The sequence below is a fragment of the Notechis scutatus genome, chromosome 7 (assembly GCF_049901735.1).
Source record: "Notechis scutatus isolate UNSWTSFEM ecotype Mainland chromosome 7, rNotScu1.2, whole genome shotgun sequence".
NCBI classification, from domain to species: domain Eukaryota; kingdom Metazoa; phylum Chordata; class Lepidosauria; order Squamata; family Elapidae; genus Notechis; species Notechis scutatus.
This window is the reverse complement of record NC_142015.1, coordinates 5,543,457-5,563,773: the sequence shown is the minus strand read 5'-3', so window position 1 is coordinate 5,563,773 and position 20,317 is coordinate 5,543,457. Positions and strand designations below refer to the sequence as shown.

The window sequence follows — 20,317 nt, the reverse complement described above, 5'->3', positions numbered from 1 at the left end:
GGGCGTTCCAGGCGTTGACCACTCTGTTGATGAAATAGTATTTTCTGTAATCGAGTTTGGAGTTTGTTTCGGTTGTTTGCCCGTGTATTATTGCGGTTGAAGTCGTTGACAGGCAAGATGTTACAGCAGACAGTTTTGTGAATGATGCTTAGATCGGTCCGCAGGCGGCGCAGTTCAAGATTGTCTAGGCCCAAAATTTGGAACCTGGAAGCATAGGGAATACTATTGTGAGTAGAGGAGTGGAGTACTCTTCTCGAGAAATACCTCTGAAGCCGTTCAGTTGTGTTAATGTCCAATATACACTGCGGGTTACAGGCGGACGAGCTGTATTCGAGAATTGGTTTGGCAAAGGTTTTGTATGCCCTAATTAGCATTTCAATGTTACCGGAGAAGAAGCTTTGCAAAATAAGGTTAACAACTCTTAATGCCTTTTTGCAATGCTGTTACAGTGAGCTTTGGGGCTTAGATCGTTTGAGATGACTACTCCAAGGTCCTTGGCAGAGTGAGGGTCGCCTACAAGATCATTTCCACCCAACTTGTGTTTGACATTCTAATTTTTATTGCCAGTGTGTAGGACAGAGGATTTATTAGTTGAAATTTGGAGTTGCCAATTGCGCGACCAATTCTGATACAGTCAAGGTTGCTTTGTAGGGCAGCAGCAATGTCGGTGGTGTATAATTTTACGTCAAATTATGGTCGTAAGTCACCTATAGTTGTGAAGATGTATGAACTAGGATTCTTTCTTGTCTTTGTTTCTTCCTCTTTGTGTTCCATTGAAATAAAAGAGGAGGAAGTTGACCAGTTTTGTACCAAATTTAATCTGAAATTGATCCAATGTGAAATCAAGATAATGCTGCTTGTGGTGAGAGATTGGAATGCTGAAGTAGTATTAAGAAAGACATAATTGGATTTATGGTCTAGGAAACAGAAATGAAACAGGAGAATTACTTGCTGCCAGTCTAATCATTATTTTATTGCCCAGACCTCTTAAAGTTGTATACATAGAGATCACCAGATGGAAGACACAAAAATAAAATAGACTACATTATTGGTACAAGGAAATGGAAGCACTCCATTATTGCAGTATAGAAGTATCAGGGACTAATTCTGGAACAAATAGTTGTGAGTCAAGGACTCTCTGTAGTAAAAATTATATTACTATCCTCAAATCCCTGGGAAGCAGGTGTCTATTGCAAGTGTCAAAAGTATGTTGACTTTTCTTTTATTTCTTAGATTCCAATTCATTTCTGGGCACTCTTTTACCCAAAGCAGACGATGGAGCAAGCACATGAACTAGTCAGCATGCTGCAAAAAATTTCAGGACCACTTGAAATCCCATTAGCTGCACCTATTTGGAAAGAATTGAAAGATGACCGAATAGAGACTTACGCCAGAGCTATCAAATCATTGCTAAGTAATGAGGTGTGAGTTTATGGGTTTGTGATTTTACAATGGTGGTTTCTTGTTTGATTTTTTTTCTCTCTCCTCTTGCAGCTTTATCTTGCTTTCAGATAAAATATACTGAGATACAGAATATTAAGACAGGAAGGGAGAAGGAAGAGGAGTGTATAGTTGGGATGGATAGAGCAAACATCTGGAATCTGATCTTGGTAAAACTTTCCTGGGAAGGAGATACTGAGCCTCAATAGTTTGCCTTCTAATGGATTCATATTTTGTTGAAATATGAACAAACATATACAGTGGTACCTTGGTACTCATCATTAATTGGTTCCGGGAGGTGCGATGAGTAACAAAAATGATGAGTACCAAACAGATATTTCCCTTAAGAAATAATGTAGCTAGTCACAAGGCAGTCAACATCGACAAGTTCTAGCTTGTGTGTTGAGTACTAAACAAGCGATAAGTACAAGGACAAAATGTTCATGTCAAAATGTGTTGAGTATCAAATTCGATGAGTTTCAAAGCAGTTGAGTACCAAGGTACCACTGTGGTTTGGCATTCAGGTTTGAAATATTTTTGCAATCATAAAGTAATGGCCGAGAGCCCATTTGGTGTGGCGGTTAAGGTGTTAGTCAGAAATCAGGAGACTCTGGGTTGGGAGATTTTGGGCTCTTAACCCAACCCTCTTATTAGAGTTCTTGTTGTGGGGAAATTGCAAGAAGGAAGCATTAGTTACACTGCCTTCAATTGCATAAAATAAAAGCAGGATGTAAATTAATAAATGACATTAGTTCCACCTCCCAATACCCCAACTCATCATGGTATACTGGTATTTAATGATCTTATTGCAAATTGGTTACTTACTGTCCTTTCTCTTTATTAAGGGATCAATACAATTAGTCGTTTGTATTATCACAGGAACTAAAGACGATTTGTACAGGGCTATTAAAAGACTGTGCAATGTACAGAACCCAGTTCCTTCCCAGGTATGCCAAATAATTGTCTGTTCCTTGAGGCTGTAAAAATGCTTGAATGGACATTGCTGATGATGATACTACTTGTTTGATCACCTGCGTTTTTAGGAAGAGCCTCTGATGTTTATATATGTGTCTATAGACATAGTTGGTACATGAGCTTTGAACGGTTTCGTGTTCTGTTGATTTAGAGTTTTATGATGTTCAAATATTCATCAATGTAACGAATATCAACAATATAGCTTTTAATTGTGAATTGAGAATTCAATCGTTTAATGAATGGATCTTTAAAATCAGATTTTTTTTAGAATGTAAAAATATGGGGGAAACTTGGTCAAACCTGTATTTTTAATAATTTAAAGGTAAAGGTTCCCCTCGCACATACGTCCTAGTAAATTCCGGCTCTAGGGGCGGTGCTCATCTCCGTTACAAAGCAGAAGAGCCAGTGCTGCCCGAAGATGACATTATTAAATATTAAATAATATATTTAATAATAAGGTATATTAAATAAACATATTTAATAACTTAAGGGTTAATAAATATGTTTTGCTGAATGGAGGCTTAATTTTTTGTGAGGGAGAAACAAACGGTATTTACTTTAAGCACTAATAACCTCTTATTGCCTTGCAAATATATTAAAACTCACAGGTTAGAATTAGATGTGGGAAATATGGAATTTCAACCATTTTGACTTTTGAAAGGGCTATTTCTAACTTCATAAAAAATATTTCAATGCCCTTCTGATTTTAGTGGAAGTGTTTCAAATTCAAAAGGGGGCTATTCTGAAGTTAGAGTCCTTCTGATGAAGTCAGGAAAGCATTAGGGCAGGGGTGTCAAACTCACGTCATCACAGTGGCATAACGTGATGTATCGGGACTTTTTCCTCCTTCGCTAAACTGGGCGTGGGCATGGCCAGTGGGTGACGTATCTGGCCCGTGAGCCGGGAGTTTGACAGCCCTGCATTAGGGTACTCCTGATGAAATTAAGCTCAAAGTAGAATGGTTTAAAACATTTTGTGCAATAACCAAACTGAGAATTGTTGAAAGATAAACATTTCTTGCCCGGGTATTTAGTAATTCTAATTATTAATTGCTCCAGGTTATTAATGCTCGAACCATTACAACTCAGTATGTTAAACTGAGAAGTATAGCCCAGAAGATTCTGTTGCAAATTAATTGTAAGTTAGGTGGAGAGCTGTGGAGTGTGGACATTCCATTGGTAAGTAATACTGACATTATTTCTCTTCATTGAAGCTTAATTCAGTAAAAATAATAATTCTCTAAAGTAATGTTACATATTTTATGTATGAATACTTGTGTTCTTTAAATGGCACTATTAATATCCACCTTTTTCAGTTCCTTTCACTTCCCTGGACTCCCCCTTTCACTTAATTATGACCTGCTGAAAGTTGGGAGCCTTGAAAATAATATGTTACAATCTCAAGTGGAGAGCAATGGTCAGGATCATTTCTGTCCTCTTACAGTTTGCATGGATAAGATGCTGTTTCAAAAAGAGAAAAGTGAAGGTATACACAACAACCCACTGAAGAACTCAGCTGATATGTTTAAGACACATTACTATCAACGTTAATCCTGTCATCCACTACTGCCAGTAATATTTGTAAGAATAATTACTTACGCATCAAGAGTGTGTAAGCCCAATGGCCCAAGTGCCACATTTCTGATGTGAGCATCAGCCAGAAGCCCAGAAGCCATTAGCCACTTATACAACATTTTCCAAATGATCAGATTCATTGTCCCTTTTTTGTAGAGTAGAAATACGTTGTCTGTGGATTAAGCCAGGTTATAGAAAAGATTCTTAAGATTCCAACTTCTGCACAAAACGGGATGGCTTGGGTTGCTCCTTCTCATACAATGGACAGTATAAGAATGTGATGAAAAATTGGAACTGGGAATCTTTTCTGGGTTAAGCAATGGTGGTGCAGTGCTTACATTGCAGTATTGCAGGCTAACTGCCCACTGCCAGCAGTTCGATTCTCACCAGGCTCAAGGTTGACTCAGCCTTCCATCCTTCCAAAGTAAAATGAGGACCCAGATTGTTGTGGGCAAAATCCTGACTCTGTAAACCGCTTAGAGAGGGCTGAAAAGCACTTGTGAAGCGGTATATACATAAGTCTCAGTGCTATTGCTATTACAAAAGAGAGCTTTCTCTTGGAATGCTAACAGTAGAAATGTTACTATCTTCGGCAGTGTTTGCTTCCTGAAGTGCTTATACTTAACCAAATGGATAACACGTTAATGTATTTGAGTAGAGAAAGTTATTTATCACGTTTAACAAAAACATAAAACATACCAGAAATTTCAGCTGGGAAAATACCTTGTCATGGTCCTTTTATGGAAGGTGATAGGGGAGGTGCACTCTTATTAAAGTCACCGTGAATCAAGATTAACTTGAATTATGGCTGAGCCATGGGAAACTCCCATGCTATAAAGACAAGTGCTCAGCATGGTGTAGAGATCAGAGGGCTCAAAAGTAGCGAAGTAGGGGAGAGAGATTGCTTAAGGTTAAAGTTAGGAATGACATGCCAGCTTGCTTGCTTACTGTTTTCTCTGCTGCATTCTCAAGTTGGATGCACCAGAGGGAGCCACCTGCAAATTTAGGGAACTTTTAATTGGCAGAAATACCAATTTTGAGGAGGGATCTCACCAGACATGGAGTGCTCAGAGCCCTGCCTGTAAGGCTTCTACATACTTTGTGTTTTTTTCAAGCACGCTTTGATGAAATGAGCCAGTTTAGTAGTTAAAATGTCTACAGAGATTCTCAATCATGCAGGTGCTTTTTCAAGAGGCAGTTGGACTTCTTTTTTTTTTTCTTTCTTGAAAACGTTTCGCTTCTCATCCAAGAACTGAAGAAGCTTCTTGGATGAGAAGAAAAATGTTTTGAAGGAAGGGGGGAAAAAAAACACCAAAGTCCAGTTGCCTTTTGAAAAGGCACTTTTATGTTTAATAATTAAAACACCAGGCTTAGAGACCAGGAGACGGTGAGTTCTAGTCCTGCCTTAGACACAAAAGCCAGCTGGGTGACTTTGGACAGGTCCCCCAGTCTCAGTCCAACTTACCTCACAAGGTTGTTGCTGTGGGGAAAGAAGGAGTGAGAGGTATGTCCACTGCCTTGAATTGTTTATAAAAAATAAGTGCGGGTATAAATAAAACAAACAGGAAATCTTTAAGCACATCTGTCTGTCTGTCTAGCTGGATATCCCTTCTTGGCAGCTGTGCCTGTGGAGAATAACATCTTGTTCTTCCTTCCAGAAACAGCTGATGGTGATTGGCATAGATGTGTATCATGATCCCACCAAGGGGAAGCGCTCAATGGTGGGCTTTGTGGCAAGTACCAGTCCGTAAGTGTCCTCTTTAAAAAAAAAAAAAACTTGGGCTTTCAGATCTATGGGTCTGTTCTAGGACTGGGGTCCTTCCTTAAGTTCATGCTGAATGGCTGTGGAGATTCTCAGTCCTCCAGGTCATGGTTGTCCCAAAGGTGTTTTTTTTCAAGAGGCAACTGGACTTTCTGTTTGTTTTTTCTTTTGAAGACATTTTGCTGCTCATCTAAGAAACTCCTTCAGCTCTGAAAGGCTGATTTCCAAATATTTGATGGTTCTGGTCTTGGGGGTGGGGGGGAACACGCTGCTTATGATTTAGGTATTCAGGGTTTTTTTTATTGAAAACAATATCCTTCCTGTCAAAAGTTAAGGAGCAGCTTGGCTGATTTGCGAGCTAAGCTTAATTCACAGGTTCACTTGCTCAGCCTTCTTCTCCACCCTCCTCCCTAGTGTCCCACCATCTGCTCATCTGCTGACTTCTAGAAGGAGACCCCTCAGTCTTCCCTCTCTCTTGTCTTGGGTATGGAACCAGTTTCAGCAGGTCTTAATCCTGATCATCTCCCAGGAGCCACTGACTGCATGGGGTTGGGGAGAATTTCCTTCTTTCTTTTTGATTTAATAAGAGGCCAGGTGGAAAATGAAAAGCATCTGCAAAGTACTAAAAGACAAAGAGCACAGTGAAAATTTGGGACGAACGTGAAATTAGAAGACCACCAATTTAAGAAGACCAATAATGACAGGTAGAGCAGCCAGCCTTAGAACTGACAATGAAGATATTGAAATGGTGGATAATTTCTGCCTTTAAGGATCTACCATCAACATCACAGGAGTAAGCAATCAGTTAAGGCAGTCTTGGAAAAGATACTCAGATGCCATGATGTCTCCATACCTGTAAAGACCAGAGTCATGCAAGCCATGATATTTCCTTTGACACTCTATGGAAATGAAAATTGGATTTTTAAAGAAGCAGGATAGCAGCAGTTATGATGCTTTTGAAGTTTGATGTTGGGGGAAACTGCTGAGAATATCATGGTCAGCACAGAAAACAAACTGATGGACCATCGAACAAATCAGTAGAGTCAACAGACTTCTCACTCGAGACACAAATGACCAAGTTCAAATTTATCCTACTGTGGACACATGATGTGAAGATCCAGCTCTCTGGAAAAGGCCCTGATGCTGGGAAACATGGAAGGAAAGACAAGAAGAGGATGAGACCTTTTTGTTTCCTTATATTTCCTCTTCCATAACAATTAAAAGATATACAATATATTCCAATTGTGTCCGTATCCTGTCTAAAACAGCATACATTCTTGAGTAGGTTTATTCTCTTTGCCTTCCACCAACGCTGTTGTTATAAAATCTCCCCATATTACATTATAATTGTTTACTTTAATCATCCCTTTTTTAAAATTTAATTTGTTAATTTATCATTTGTTGTCATACTCCAAATTTCATTATACCACTCATTTCTTTGAATATCCCAATTTCGTCCCCAATATTTAGCCATCACTAATCTAATCTATAAGTGTGGCAGTGTTAAAAGGATTCCAAGGCTATGATGGCGCTGAAAAGTTAACAGGTGAATCATGAAGCTTTATGTTTTGAATTAACATGATTAATATCATCTCCTTTTCTGCCACCAGAATTGTGACACGATGGTATTCCAAGGTTATATTCCAGACGCCTCATCAAGAAATAATAGACAGCCTAAAGGTCTGTTTAGTAGCTGCTTTGCAGAAATTCCACGAGGTGAGAAACAAACTATTATTTTCCAGTTCTCTGGAATTTATAGAGAAGCATGTCCAGATTAACTGTTTTGCATATTTTTTGAGAAGGTACGTTTGTTTCATTGTGCTGTCTTTACTATTAGTCCTCAACTTATGATGGCAATTAAGCCCAAAATTTCTGTGAAGTGAGACATTAGTTAAGTGGGTTTTGCCCCATTTTATGACTTTCCTTGCGACAGTTGTTAAGCGAACCATTGCAGCTGATAAGTTAATAACCCGGTCATTAAGTGAGTGCGGCTTCCCCATTGACTTTGCTTGTCAGAGAGTCACAATGACCCTGGGACCACAAGTGTTGGAAGAAACGTCCCTCTGGGTTCAGTTCCAAGTGGGAAGAAAGACACTGGAAACATGCAAGCTGCTTGGAAAGATGGTTTAATGGTGGACAGCAGGACCTGGGTGAGAGAGAGTCTCCCATCCAAGTACTCACCAGGCCTGACACTGCTTAGCTTCCAAGATCAGACGGGATCGGGTGCGTTCAGGGTAGTATGGCGAGAGAGAGAGAGAGAGAGAGTGGGGGGAGGGAGAGACAGAGGGAGAGAGAGACACACCCTCTGTTGGGCTTTGAACTTGCTTCCTGTTCCTGTGCCAAGAAATGTATCCTGATTGGTTGTCAGACTCCCATGGGGCCATGCAGGAGTAACTTTGTAGGTTGTCTTGAGTCCCAAGAAAGGTTGCAAAATGGGGAGAAAACTCACTAAACAACTGTTTCATTTAGCAACAGAAATGTTGGACTCAGGGGTGAGATTCAACCGGTGTTACTTCTGGTTCAGTGACTATGTTTTGCGCACACATGCATGCTTTGCACACACGCGTGCCTGATGCACACTGCCCACGTGCGCTGTATGCACGTGTAACAAACCTTAAGCTGTGCCGCTCAGACAGCTGAAAAGCGCAGCATGCAGCTGCTCAGCGTTTGAAAAGCCTGTTTTTTTCCTGCTTTTTCAACTTCAGCTGTGCCGCGCAAAGCAGCTGAGGTTGAAAAAGCAGGAAATAAAGGTCAGCCAAGAGCCGGGGCCAAACCTATAGCATCCCACCCCTGGTTGGACTCCGTTGTGGCTGAAAGTTGAGGACTCCCTGTAATTTAGATTTTTTTTCCCCCCCTGCCTTTTGCTACAGATCAGGCAGAAGAAAAGAGGGAGCCAGTTCCTCTTTGAGCAAGAAATCGTTGTAATTGTGGATCAAATCTAGATAGGAGCGGTTAGCTCTTTCTGATTGTTGGGTGTTTGTTCTCTCGAAGGTCAACCATCATCTCCCGGAGAAGATAGTGATTTACAGAGACGGCGTTTCAGATGGCCAGCTGAAAATAGTAGAAAGCTATGAAATCCCCCAGCTGGAGAAATGCTTTGAAGCTTTTAATAATTACAACCCTAAAATGGTGGTGTTTGTGGTTCAGAAACAAATCAGCACCAACATCTATTCCTCAGCTGCTCAACAACTTTCAGCTCCTCCTCCGGGGACGGTGTTGGACCATACAGCCACCTCTCGAGACTGGTGAGTGAAAAAGCTTTTCGCCCAGCACCCCCTCCCCACCTCCTCCAGATCTCCCAGTACCTTTTGGAAACCGCTGCTGGGAAGTGGGGAGTTTAAAGCCAAAGGTGCTTTTGAGCTGAGGAACGAAACGTCTTCAAGAAAAACCAGAAAGTCCAGTTGCCTATAGAAAAAGAAAGAAACAAACAAACAAAAAAAGCACTTTTGGGACAATCATGATGTGGGTGACTATCTCCATAGACATTTAAAATCTTTGCATTTTTTCCTTTCTTCCATGATTAAAAAAAAAATACTGTTTTTCTTCCTATAGACACAGCTTTGCAGTTAATGCAGACACTGGAGGCTTTTAATATGATATGCTATAGAATTTCCTGCTTGAGCAGGGGGTTGGACTAGAAGACCTCCAAGGTCCCTTCCAACTCTGTTACTCTGTTCAATGCGTCTCTAGGCATTTCCCCTTCAACTTAAAAAGAGCTGATCTCCAGGTGATCAAAATCAACCATGGCCCACAGTCCTTTTGTCAGCTTTGTTTTATCGATAGTCTTTTCTATACCGTACATTAAACACCCACCCACGTGGGAGGTTTCCAGAACCGAGACAGTCATCTCTCAATGTGATAGGTCAGGCTGCCTGCAAAATGGCTACCTCCTGTTGGGCTGCTGTTGCCCTCGTCCCTTTAAAACCTCTCCCTAGTCAACACAATGACTAGCAGCAATAAAAGCTGATCAGAAAGGCAGCTGGGGTATGTGTGCGTGTGTTCAAGTGAGAGGGAAGGCGGTTTGTGTGCTTTTATGGAAATAAACCAGAAGGCAAAGAGTAAGATACTCTTCTACAGCAGTAATAAGGAGTAGCAGTGGAAGAGCAGTAGTAAGAGCTGTAGCAGAACTAGGGAAGAGAGGAGTAGTGAACAGTAAGAACTAGCCTTTCAGTGCTTATGTGGGTGTTGCCTAGAGACCAGTATGGTTGTGCTGGTTCTCTTGGGTTTCGTATTCTGACAGTCTCCCCAGAGTTGAATAGAATTGATGGCTGGTACTCAGTGGCGTGATCATTCTTCCTTCTCTCCCCACGTATGACATGGGAAGCCGTGGCCCAGCATTAAAAATTATCCCAGACTATTGCAATCCCCATCTGGATCGTTCAGAGCTGTTCCCATATCTTGGCTTTGCCAATCTAAATAGCAACCACAGGTATTTTCTTTTGTTCCAGGCCTCCATTTTGAAGGTGATAAAGAATCAGACTTAATTCTTTCTCTGTGAATCGATAGAAGGTTCAACTCTGCTTTTTCCCCCCCTTTTGGTTCTTTCTTGTTAGGGTGGATTTTTATTTGATAGCCCACTACTCGCCACAAGGTTGCGGCATCCCTACTCACTACGTCTGTGTAAGGAATACAGCCAATCTCACTCCTGATCACATGCAGAGGTGAGTGTTATGTAGGTGAAAGTAGTTGGCTTTCTAATTGTACAGGAGGCGGAATATGAATCGAATGAAGATATAAACAAACCAGGAAGTGCTGAATACAGCAAAAGGATCTTGGAGGGAATTGTAATGATGAAAGTTAGGATTTTGTTTCATTGGTTTTTAAAATATTTTCTTGGAAAGTGGTGCGTATAGCTTTGCTTCATACTCAGTACAGCAACCTGAATGAAAGGAGAGAGAAATTAGGACTTTCTTGCTTTAAAAAGCAATTGCCTGGGAGGTAATCCTCCACTTGCATTATGCCTTCCTTTGCAAGATGATGGGATGGCCTAAAACTGTCTGCTAGTTGCCTAATTTCCTGGGGCTTCCATGCAGCTGTTTGGCCAAGACAGAGTTTTGCAGTTGATGCAAACACTGGAGGTTTTTAAGAAGAGATTGGACAACGATTTGTCTGAAATGCTATAGAGTTTCCTGCTTAAGCAGGGGGTTGGACTAGAAGACCTCCAAGGTCCCTCCCAACTCTCATTCTGTTAAATATTTTTCTTCTCAAGCTTGAAGCAGGGCGAAGGTGTTTACATATCATTTTCTTTCTGGATGAAGTGAGGAGTTTCCGTTGCAAGAGGATAAAATAAATGAAGGGGAATCGATCCGTTTTTCCCTTGCAGCATTTAAGAACAGATTCTGATTGGACTGTCTTGGAGATCAGGGATTTTGTCAACCCATAAGAGAAATACATTATGGATCCAGGTTTATAGAAGCAGGCATTCTAATCAGGAATTTCCTTCTCGCTTTCCTGTTTTTTTTTTAATAGGCTGACTTTCAAACTTTGCCACCTCTACTGGAACTGGCCAGGAACTATCCGGGTGCCTGCCCCGTGCAAATACGCGCATAAGGTGGCTTTTCATTCAGGGCACATTCTCCACCACGAACCATCAAATGAGCTGTGCGAGACCCTCTTCTTCCTGTAGCTTCTGCAGTGGGCTGCCTTCAAAGAGAGAGCAGGAACTGAGAAAGAATTGTCCTGTTCCAGCACTTCCCAGTTTCAGATCACTCTCCCTCCGCCCCTTCAACTGGAGACTCTGTTTTATAATAATGTTTATTTGGTCAGTGACCAGAAAAAAGTTTTTAAAAAATTACAACACCATAGTAAAATGGAAAAGGTGAACCAAACACAGATGCAAATGTGACTGCTCTAACAGTACATTAATTACTTGTACAAGTGTACCTCTATCGCAGGGCAGTAAAATAAATACCATCTATAAATAAGCCAGTATGTGTTAAATCTAAAATGGTAAATAAAACAAAAATATTTCCATAAACCAGTTATGCCTTATTTTCATTGCAACAACACAGAATTTGGCTATTGCATAGGTGACAACGGGTTTTCAATTTGTAGAACATGGTTCATACAGAAAGTGTCTGGTCTCCCTGGAAATTTTTGTTCTATTTTATTAAATTTATTTGACACTTATCTTGTTTCAAAGCGACTGAGGGACTTAAAGCATAAATTTACTTATTAAGGGCAGAATATATGCAGACGTGATGTCCCTTAGAGTTTACAATATATGAATATATGCAAAATGATTTTGATCTCTTTGTGGCCACATGCTCAGTTAATGGGATTTTGGAATATCTGTCTTGCAGCAGTGCTGATGGTCAGATGTTATGTCTGGCTTTGAAAAATGCCATCCACAGTTTGGGGAAAGTCAGATTTTGTAGATTTCTTGATGGTTCCCAAGTGCTCTTTTTTATTCCCAGGTTGGAATAGCCTGTTGACTTCTGTCTGAAATGCCATATCCCTTATGCCTTTTCTTCACCATGGGCCCCCCTTTTAAATTGCTTTTGTGGCCAGGGACCCTCAAGATTTAAATTATAACATTTTTTCAAACCTTTGCGGAGCCTCTGTGATGACATCATGTCTCCCCAGGGGTCTGTGGACCATTGGTTAAGAACCACTACCTTAATCTCTTTCAGCAATTGTTTTGCTTGGTCATGTCTTAAATTAAATAGGTTAAATAGGTTCGAATCCCTAACGCCGTGTAACGGAGTGAGCTCCTGTTACTTGTCCCAGCTTCTGCCAACCGAGCAGTTCGAAAGCACGTAAAAAGTGCAAGTAGAAAAATAGGGACCCCTTTGGTGGGAAGGTAACACCGTTTCGTGCGCCTTCAGCGTTTAGTCCTGCCGGCCACATGACCACCGAGACGTCTTCGGACAGCGCTGGCTCTTCGGCTTATGTAACGGAGATGAGCATCGCCTCCTAGAGCCGGAAACGACGAACACGTAAGTGCAAGGGGAACCATTACCTTTATCTTAAATTAGGAGTGGAACAAAAAGCTCATATAATGCCAACTTCTGCTCTGAAGCTATGCTGGCTGAGAAATTCTGGGAATTGAAGTCCACAAGTCTTAAAGTTGCCAAGTTTGGAGACCTCTGACTTTAAGGGATGCAATCTGTCGAGTTACCTCTCACGCTGAATAAGCACAGGTAGCCTTTGGTCAATAGGGAAATGTCTCAAGACTTTCCCCCAATCCCTCACTTGGTATTAGGTCAAAAGCTGGCTTAAAAATCAGCAAAGATTGCTAAAAGGGAGCCATAAGGAGGCACGGAAAATTTTTCCACCAAGTGGCGAAGAACCCAATAATGATCTAATATTGATTTTTTGCTTTCTAAACCGCACCTGTTCTTCGGCAATGAAAATATTCCATTTGGTGCCCAACCCGCTAATGTAAGGTATAAAATCTGCCATAAAGTTTATTTATTGTGCTAGATAAAGTAATAGGCCTATAATTTGCAGAGTCAAATCTATTTTCGTATAATGGTTTTGCTGTTGCATAAAATTCTTTTCTTGCAAAAAAAAAAAAAAAAGCTCTTATGTAAATGGAGACTATAGATTACAGTCAATTCAACTGCTATTTGCTGGGTCAGTCATTGAGATTCTGTTCTAAATGTGATGACCTGTTGCACTGAACACACAAATATGGCCAAGGCAGAAGAGCAGCCCTGAATACATAACCTTTTCTGGATTAGAACATACTTATCTAGTTTCCCTGATATTGGTATCTAGAACTGTAGTTCTTCATGCTGTTAATAATTTACCCTTCTCTGCTAGCATTAAAATCTCCTGATATGCTTATTCAGCTTTATTATCCAATTCTGCCTTGATGTACTTTGTCCAAGTCTACCAAATGAAATGTTTGATTATGAAACTGGGCCCAGGAAAGGAAAACAGTTTCTACTTTCTTTTAGGAAAAAAGATCAGCTGCATGTTGTCTGAGAGGTTCCTAGAAAAAGAGTTTCGTTGCAGGATTTTAGACGAAGGGAGCATCCGCTGCCCTATAGCTCTTGCCTCTTTGTGTCTCCCAATACTGCACTTGTATATTTCTCAATAAAGTAGATATTTAAAAGCTGAAGTCACTTTCCAGGGTTCTCTCATCCCAGACTCCTTCCCTTAAATCTATTGATTCCCCAATGAATTTCTTGCAGCTTTGGGAATACGTATACCTGCTGAACTGAAATGAATTATTTGTGAATGAAAGTTTTCAAATAGGTAATAGAGGATTTTTATTAAGATTTATATGCTACCCATCCCTCTACCAAGCAACTCTGGATTAAGGATTAATCTTAGTCTTAATATTTTTCAGTGTGACTGCCTGAAATCCCTTTTTAGCGTGATCATTAAAAAGAATTCTGGAATTCAGGGAACCACGAAATGTAGTTTTTTATGTCCTCTGGTTGGATTTCAAAACCTTTTTTTTTTTTTTTTACATACAGAGTTTTCTAGCCCCGCTGCAGGGCAGAGATAGAAATCTGTTGAGCCAACCTAAAATAGGTTGTGAAGGTTTTGGCGAATGACCCCAGCAACTGACTGGAAAAGGACCGTTGTCTCCTGCTCCAAAATACATTGCCTCATATAGCTAGGTCACCATGCTTTTGGTGTCATAACTGAGTGAAAAAGCCCATTTTTCGTGCAGAAAAACCTGTGCCCCATCTCCAACTAAAGTGTGTCCTTGAGAACTGGATTGGAAAAAGGAAGCTAAACCATCTTAATGAAATGTTAGAAGCTGCGGATGTTAACAGGGTTAAGGTTAGAGTTGAATATTATTTTTTAATGAGTACCTTTTAAACAACACCATATTTCAATCGAATAACAATCTGGTCTTTTCACGGGTTCTTGATCCTTAACATTAAGCCATATAATTGTTGCTTTTCTCAGAGAAGAGGGTTGAGTTTGGCTTCATTTTTCAATGAACTGAATCCAGTCGTCAGTTATGTTGAGACTGAAGTCCCTGAATTCAGTGGGATAGAATTGGGAATTCTGGGAATATTCAACCCAACATTGGTGATCACAAGGACTTGAAAAGATCGACAAACACTCTTTGGTTTGTTCTCTGCTAATATACAGTACCTTTTAATCATAGCGAAAAAATGTATTCAAGTGTCAAGAACATCCTTATATAAAAAGGGGGCACTCTGTGTGTGTGTGTGTCTGTGTGTGTATAGGATTTTAATTACAATAAAATATAATGCAAACTAAAAATAGAAAGTGAAAGCTGCAAAGGAGATAAACAAAAAAAGAAAAGATAGTAAAAACAAACGCATAATGAATTGACTTCCAACCTCCATCACAAGTATAGACAATTTTTTATAACTCTTCATCCTCTTAGTTTACCACCAATGAACTGTTCATCCTGTATCCCATCTCTTTATAAACAAATCCATTAAAGCATCTTTTCAGTTGTAGTGTCATCAGAAAATCCATGAAAAGTTTTCAGAATTTTTTTAAAAAATTGATCAAATAAATCTACTATATTGCCTTTTACTTCCATCAGTCTTAATCTTTAATCCATTCAAATAACGTAGACTTTGATTTTGTTTCTTCTTTGTCCCTTCTCGCATGATTCTTCAGAGGTTCAACATACCTCTTTTGTAAATCCAATGCAAAGAAAGGGACATGGTGGCTCAGTGGCTAAGGTGCTGAGCTTGTCGATCAGAAAGGTTGGCAGTTTGGCGGTTCAAATCCCTAGCGCCACTTAACGGAGTGAGCTCCCGTTACTTGCCCCAGGTTCTGCCAACCTAGCAGTTTGAAAGCATGTAAAAAATGCAAGTAGAAAAATAGGGACCACTTTGGTGGGAAGATAACAGCATTTCGTGGCCTTCAGGTGTTGAGTCCTGCCGACCACGGAGACGTCTTCGGACAGTGCTGGCTTTTCAGTTTTGTAACGGACATGAGCACCGCCCCCTAGAGCCAGAAATGACTAGCACGCATGTGCGAGGGGAACCTTTACCTTTACTCTCTTAGTTTATTACAGGTAGTCCTTGACTTGTGACCACCATTGGAAGCAGAATTTCGACTGCTAAGCAACATGATGGTTAGGTGAGTCTCACTTAATTTTACAAAAATTTTATGCCACTGTTGTTAAGTGAATTCTTGCAGTTGTTAAGCAAATCATGCAGTAGTTTACTTAAATCCAACTTCCCCCATTGGCTTCCTTGTTGGAAAGGGCAATTACATGATGCTGGGAAGAAAAAAACATGCCTGTTGCTAGGCCTTCAGATTTTGAACACGGAGTTGTGCGGATGCTGCGACAGTTTTAAGTGGGTTGACCAATTGTAAGTCATTATTTTCAGCGCCCTTGTAACTTCAAGTGATGGTTAAACGAATGGTTTGACATTGAGGGTTACCTGTTTTTGTATTTTCCTTTGCTTTTAAAATGTGAACCATAATGACATCCATTTTCTTGTCCTTCTTGTAGCTGTCATTTGTAGATCCACTTTCGGTGCCATCTCGATATTGTCAAATAAAACTGCCATTTCTTCCATGATATCTTTTGGACACAGTCTATCCATTGAAACAAACATCACTATTGATGTTTATATGTCCCAGTTCATTCACTGTAAATCAGGCTGGTATATATTATTTCCATTAACTAAAATATTTAGTTCCCTCTAGTGTTTCGTTTTCAAATTGTCTTGTCTTTATCCAAATAAATATAGGGCTGGGGGTAGTTGAGGGTACTTTTCTCCCCCCTTTTGGTGAAAGGGCTGCAACTAAGTCAGAGACTCTAAAATCTCTTATCTTCTCTAGCATCTTCCAAATGGACAAGTTGTGCTTCCGCAGCTGGTGATAAGGCATGAAAACTCATGATTTATCGGGAAAGGTGAGGGAGGACTTGAAAGAACTTTGCAAGTACACTTTCCCAGCCCGGAAGTTTGATGAGTTGTCCAATGCATGTTAACAAACAACATTTCCATCCAGCAAACACTTCTATGTGGCAAACAGCAAATACAGATTGTGCTGCAGGCGGGGTTGCATTTGGTGATAAGAAATTTATTTTTTTTATTTGGTCAATGATCATCACAAAGCAAACAAATCAGTACAAGGCAGCAGCCTTGTACAGAAAGTACAAGGCAACAACCCTGACTCAGATTACAGAGAGGGAAGTGACCAAATAACATAATTTACAGTAAAAGTAATTACAGTTATCTTAAAAGTAAAAAAAAAAAAAAAGTAAAAGTCTTCAGGTCATTCTCCAGAGCATAATATTGTTAGCACTCAAGCTCTAGTTTAGAATAGAATGAAACTATAAGCAAATGTAGGGCAGTCCTTTGGAAGGTTTCAAATGTTCTAAAAATGAATCCACAAGGTCGCTTGTCTGATCTTCCAAAGTCTTTGTGTACAGATAGTCCTTGCTTCCAACCACAATTGAGCTCCAAATTTCTGTTGCTAAGGGAGGCATTTGTTGAGTTTTGTTCCATTCTACGACCTCTCTTGCCACAATTGTTAGGTGAATCACTTCCGTTGGTAAGTTAGTCACCCGGTCGTTAAGTGAATCTGGCTTCCCCCATTGACTTGGCTTATCACAAGGTCGCAAAAGGGGATCACAAGACCCCAGGACACTGCAACTGTCATAAATGTGAGTCAGATGTCAAGCATCTGAATGTAAATCCCATGACTGGGGATGCTGCAACAGTCATAAGTGTGAAAAATTGTCCTAAGTCACTTTTTTTCAGTGTAACTGTGTAGTTGTTGTAACTTTGAACAGTCACTAAATGAACTGTTGTAAGTCGAGGACTATGTGTACTTCCTCCTCCTGTTTCCCTGATAAAAGCAACTCTTTGAGATAAGTTGGACTGAGAGAGAATGAATGGCCCAAAGTCACCTAGCCGGCTTTCACAACTAAGGCAGGACTAGAACTCACCATCTCCTGGTGATTGACCCAAAGTCAGCTAGATGGCTTTCATGTCTAAGGCAGGACTAGAATTCACCTCTTCCTAGCATTTTAAGCAGTAGATCAGGGGTCCCCAACCACCGGGCCCCGGACCGGTAGCGGTCCGTGGATCATTTTCTACCAGGCCGCCGGTTTGCTGGCCGCCGCCATCTTGTTTCGACGAGAAAGTGCTTCCGGGTGAGCTTTTCCGGTTGGAAAGCGGCGTTTGGGTCCTGAAGGAATCCTCGTGCCTTAGTTTCATCGAAGGGTGGTGGCGGCTTGAGCGAAGAGCCGTCCCGATGGCGGAGGAGATTAAGAAAGCACAAAAAAGGTACAAAGGAGGAGTTGAAGGTGGCGGGGAGAAGCGGGGGACGGCTGGCTGGCCGGTTGCTCGGCTCGCCTTGCCTTGTCATGCGTGCTGATGCCGGTACCGGGCCGCAGATCATTTAGTGATGCCGGTACCGGGCCGTGGCACAAAAAAGGTTGGGGGCCACTGCACTAGATGAAACTGCAGTCAGCAATGGTTGAGGATTACCTGGAATAGGGAATGGTGAGAAGGAGGCACCTGGTTTAGCATTCTTTCTCTGCAACTTTATTTTCTTATCGTTTTTATACTGAAGGCGAAAACTAGTACGGAAAAACAACAGCTGAAGGTCTCTCTCTCTCTTTTGCTTTAGCTTTAGCTTTCTCTAAACCAAACAAATTTTTATGTTCCCACCTCCCCCTGCCCTCCCCCAAAAGGCTTCTACGAGATTTTTACAAAAATTGTGTATGGGTTAACTTCTACCTTCAAGCTTGCATATTCTAACCCGCATCGTGTTTATTAAAAAAAAAATAGTTTCAGTGATAAAATCCCACAAAACGCAAAGCCAATATTAAAACCACAAAAAATATCCCGTCTTCTTGGTAGAGATTGTTCAAATCAAGATTTCCAATAAGTAGATACAGACAGCTTAAATATAATGGTGCTGCGTGTTTGGAAAGCAGATTTAATGTGATCTTGAATGCATCAACTCATTTGTAGATGGGTTTTGGTTTGGTTTTTGGTTTTTCCAAAGTGCAATTTTAAAAAATATTTCAAGGTAAATATAGACACATTTCCCCCTTTTAAGTATCAATGCAAAATGTTGATATTCTTGTCTGCCACTTTACAAGTTGATAACATGTTCTGTATTTATTTTGTTCTTATAAGCATGCTTTCTTTTTTTTGAAGAGCATTGATATATCTTAGAAGGACAGAAAGAAAGAAAAACATTGGGAAGGAAGTGGAAGAAAGGATAGTACAGCTAGTCCTCGACTTACGATCACAATTGAGCCAGAAATTTTCACTGCTAAGCAAGGCGGTTAGTTGTTAAGTGAGTTTTACCCCATTTTGCAACCATTTTTTTTTGTGGGGGGGGCATTTGGAAAGTTACAAATGGTGATCCCGTGACCTTGGGGCATGGCAACCATTCAAGAAGAGATTGGACTGCCATTTGTCAGAAATGGTGTCGGGTCTCCCGCTAGATCAGGGGTCTCCAACCACCAGGCCCCGGACCGGTACCGGTCCGTGGATCATTTTCTACCGGGCCGCCGGTTTGCTGGGTGCCGCCATCTTGTTTCGACGAGAAAGTGCTTCCAGGTGAGCTTTTCCGGTTGGAAAGCAGCGTTTGGGTCCTGAAGGAATCCTCGCGCCTTAGTTTCAGCGAAGGGGTGGTGGTGGCTTCGAACGAAGAGCCGTCCCGATGGCGGAGGAGATTAAGAAAGCACAAAAAAGGTACAAAGGAGGAGTTGAAGGTGGCGGGGAGAAGCGGGGGACGGCTGGCTGGCGGTCGCTCGGCTCACCTTGCCTTGTCATGCGTGCTGATGCCGGTACCAGGCCGTGGATCATTTTGTGATGCTGGTACCGGGCCGTGGCACAAAAAAGGTTGGGGGCCACTGTGCTAGATGACCTATAAGGTCCCTTCCAACTCTGATTATCTGTTATCTGTTGTAAATGCATGCCAATTGCCAAGCGCCCAAATTTTGATCATGTGACCATGGGGATGCTGCGAAGGTCATACATGTGAAAATCACTTTTTTTCAGTGCCGTTTGGATCTCAAAGTTACTCAGTGTATAACTGAAAAAATACACCTGTAGTATAATTATACAGATCCAGAATCTCCTCTCAATCTGATCTCCTCCTTTTACTTATATTCTTCAGGACTAACAAGTCCTTGATTGACACGTATTTCTTTTTAACCTTTCCTTCTTTTAGGTTCCCAAGCAGTGGTGGGATTCAAAAAGTTTTACCACCGGTTCGGTGGGCATGGTTTGGTGAGTGTGCTTTGCGTGCATGCACACACTTTGCGTGCAAGCAGGCGCCAAACACGCACTTCGCGCAGGCGCAGAGGCTTTCCAACTCACCTCCTGCAAACCTGCTGCACTCTCCCGGTCGCTTCAGCAGCTGCTGCACAGCAGCACTCTGCGGTGCCGTGCAAAGCAGCTGCACGTCAAAAGCAGAGGATAAAGGTGAGTCTGGGAGCCCAAGCGGGCTGGTAGGCCCAACAGCAGAGCGGCGGAGAGAACCAGTTCAGTCTCTGCTGCTGATCGCTGCTACGGGCTCGGCAGAACTGGGCAGAACCGGTAGAATACCACCACTGTTCCCAAGCCATCATCCAGCCTATAACAACAATAGATAATATTGGTTTAACTGCAGGCAGGCAAATTTGCACATAAGT

General features: G+C 41.2%; 1 protein-coding gene across 4 annotated transcripts in view; it reads left to right on the top strand.

The window, feature by feature from the left end:
- Nucleotides 1-11,731, top strand: part of PIWIL2 (piwi like RNA-mediated gene silencing 2) — a 45,358-nt gene extending 33,627 nt beyond the window's left edge. For 3 of the 4 annotated variants that reach the window (XM_087969611.1, XM_087969610.1, XM_087969612.1), the window contains exons 16-23: nt 1,234-1,422; nt 2,286-2,387; nt 3,474-3,593; nt 5,648-5,736; nt 7,362-7,467; nt 8,743-8,996; nt 10,305-10,412; nt 11,221-11,731. In XM_087969611.1, the coding sequence (XP_087825737.1) occupies nt 1,234-1,422; nt 2,286-2,387; nt 3,474-3,593; nt 5,648-5,736; nt 7,362-7,467; nt 8,743-8,996; nt 10,305-10,412; nt 11,221-11,377 (1,125 nt within the window). In that variant the 3' untranslated portion in view covers nt 11,378-11,731. The remainder of the gene's footprint in view (nt 1-1,233; nt 1,423-2,285; nt 2,388-3,473; nt 3,594-5,647; nt 5,737-7,361; nt 7,468-8,742; nt 8,997-10,304; nt 10,413-11,220) is intronic. The other variant, XM_087969613.1, reaches the window with a different exon arrangement.
- The last annotated feature ends 8,586 nt before the right edge of the window (nt 11,732-20,317 follow it).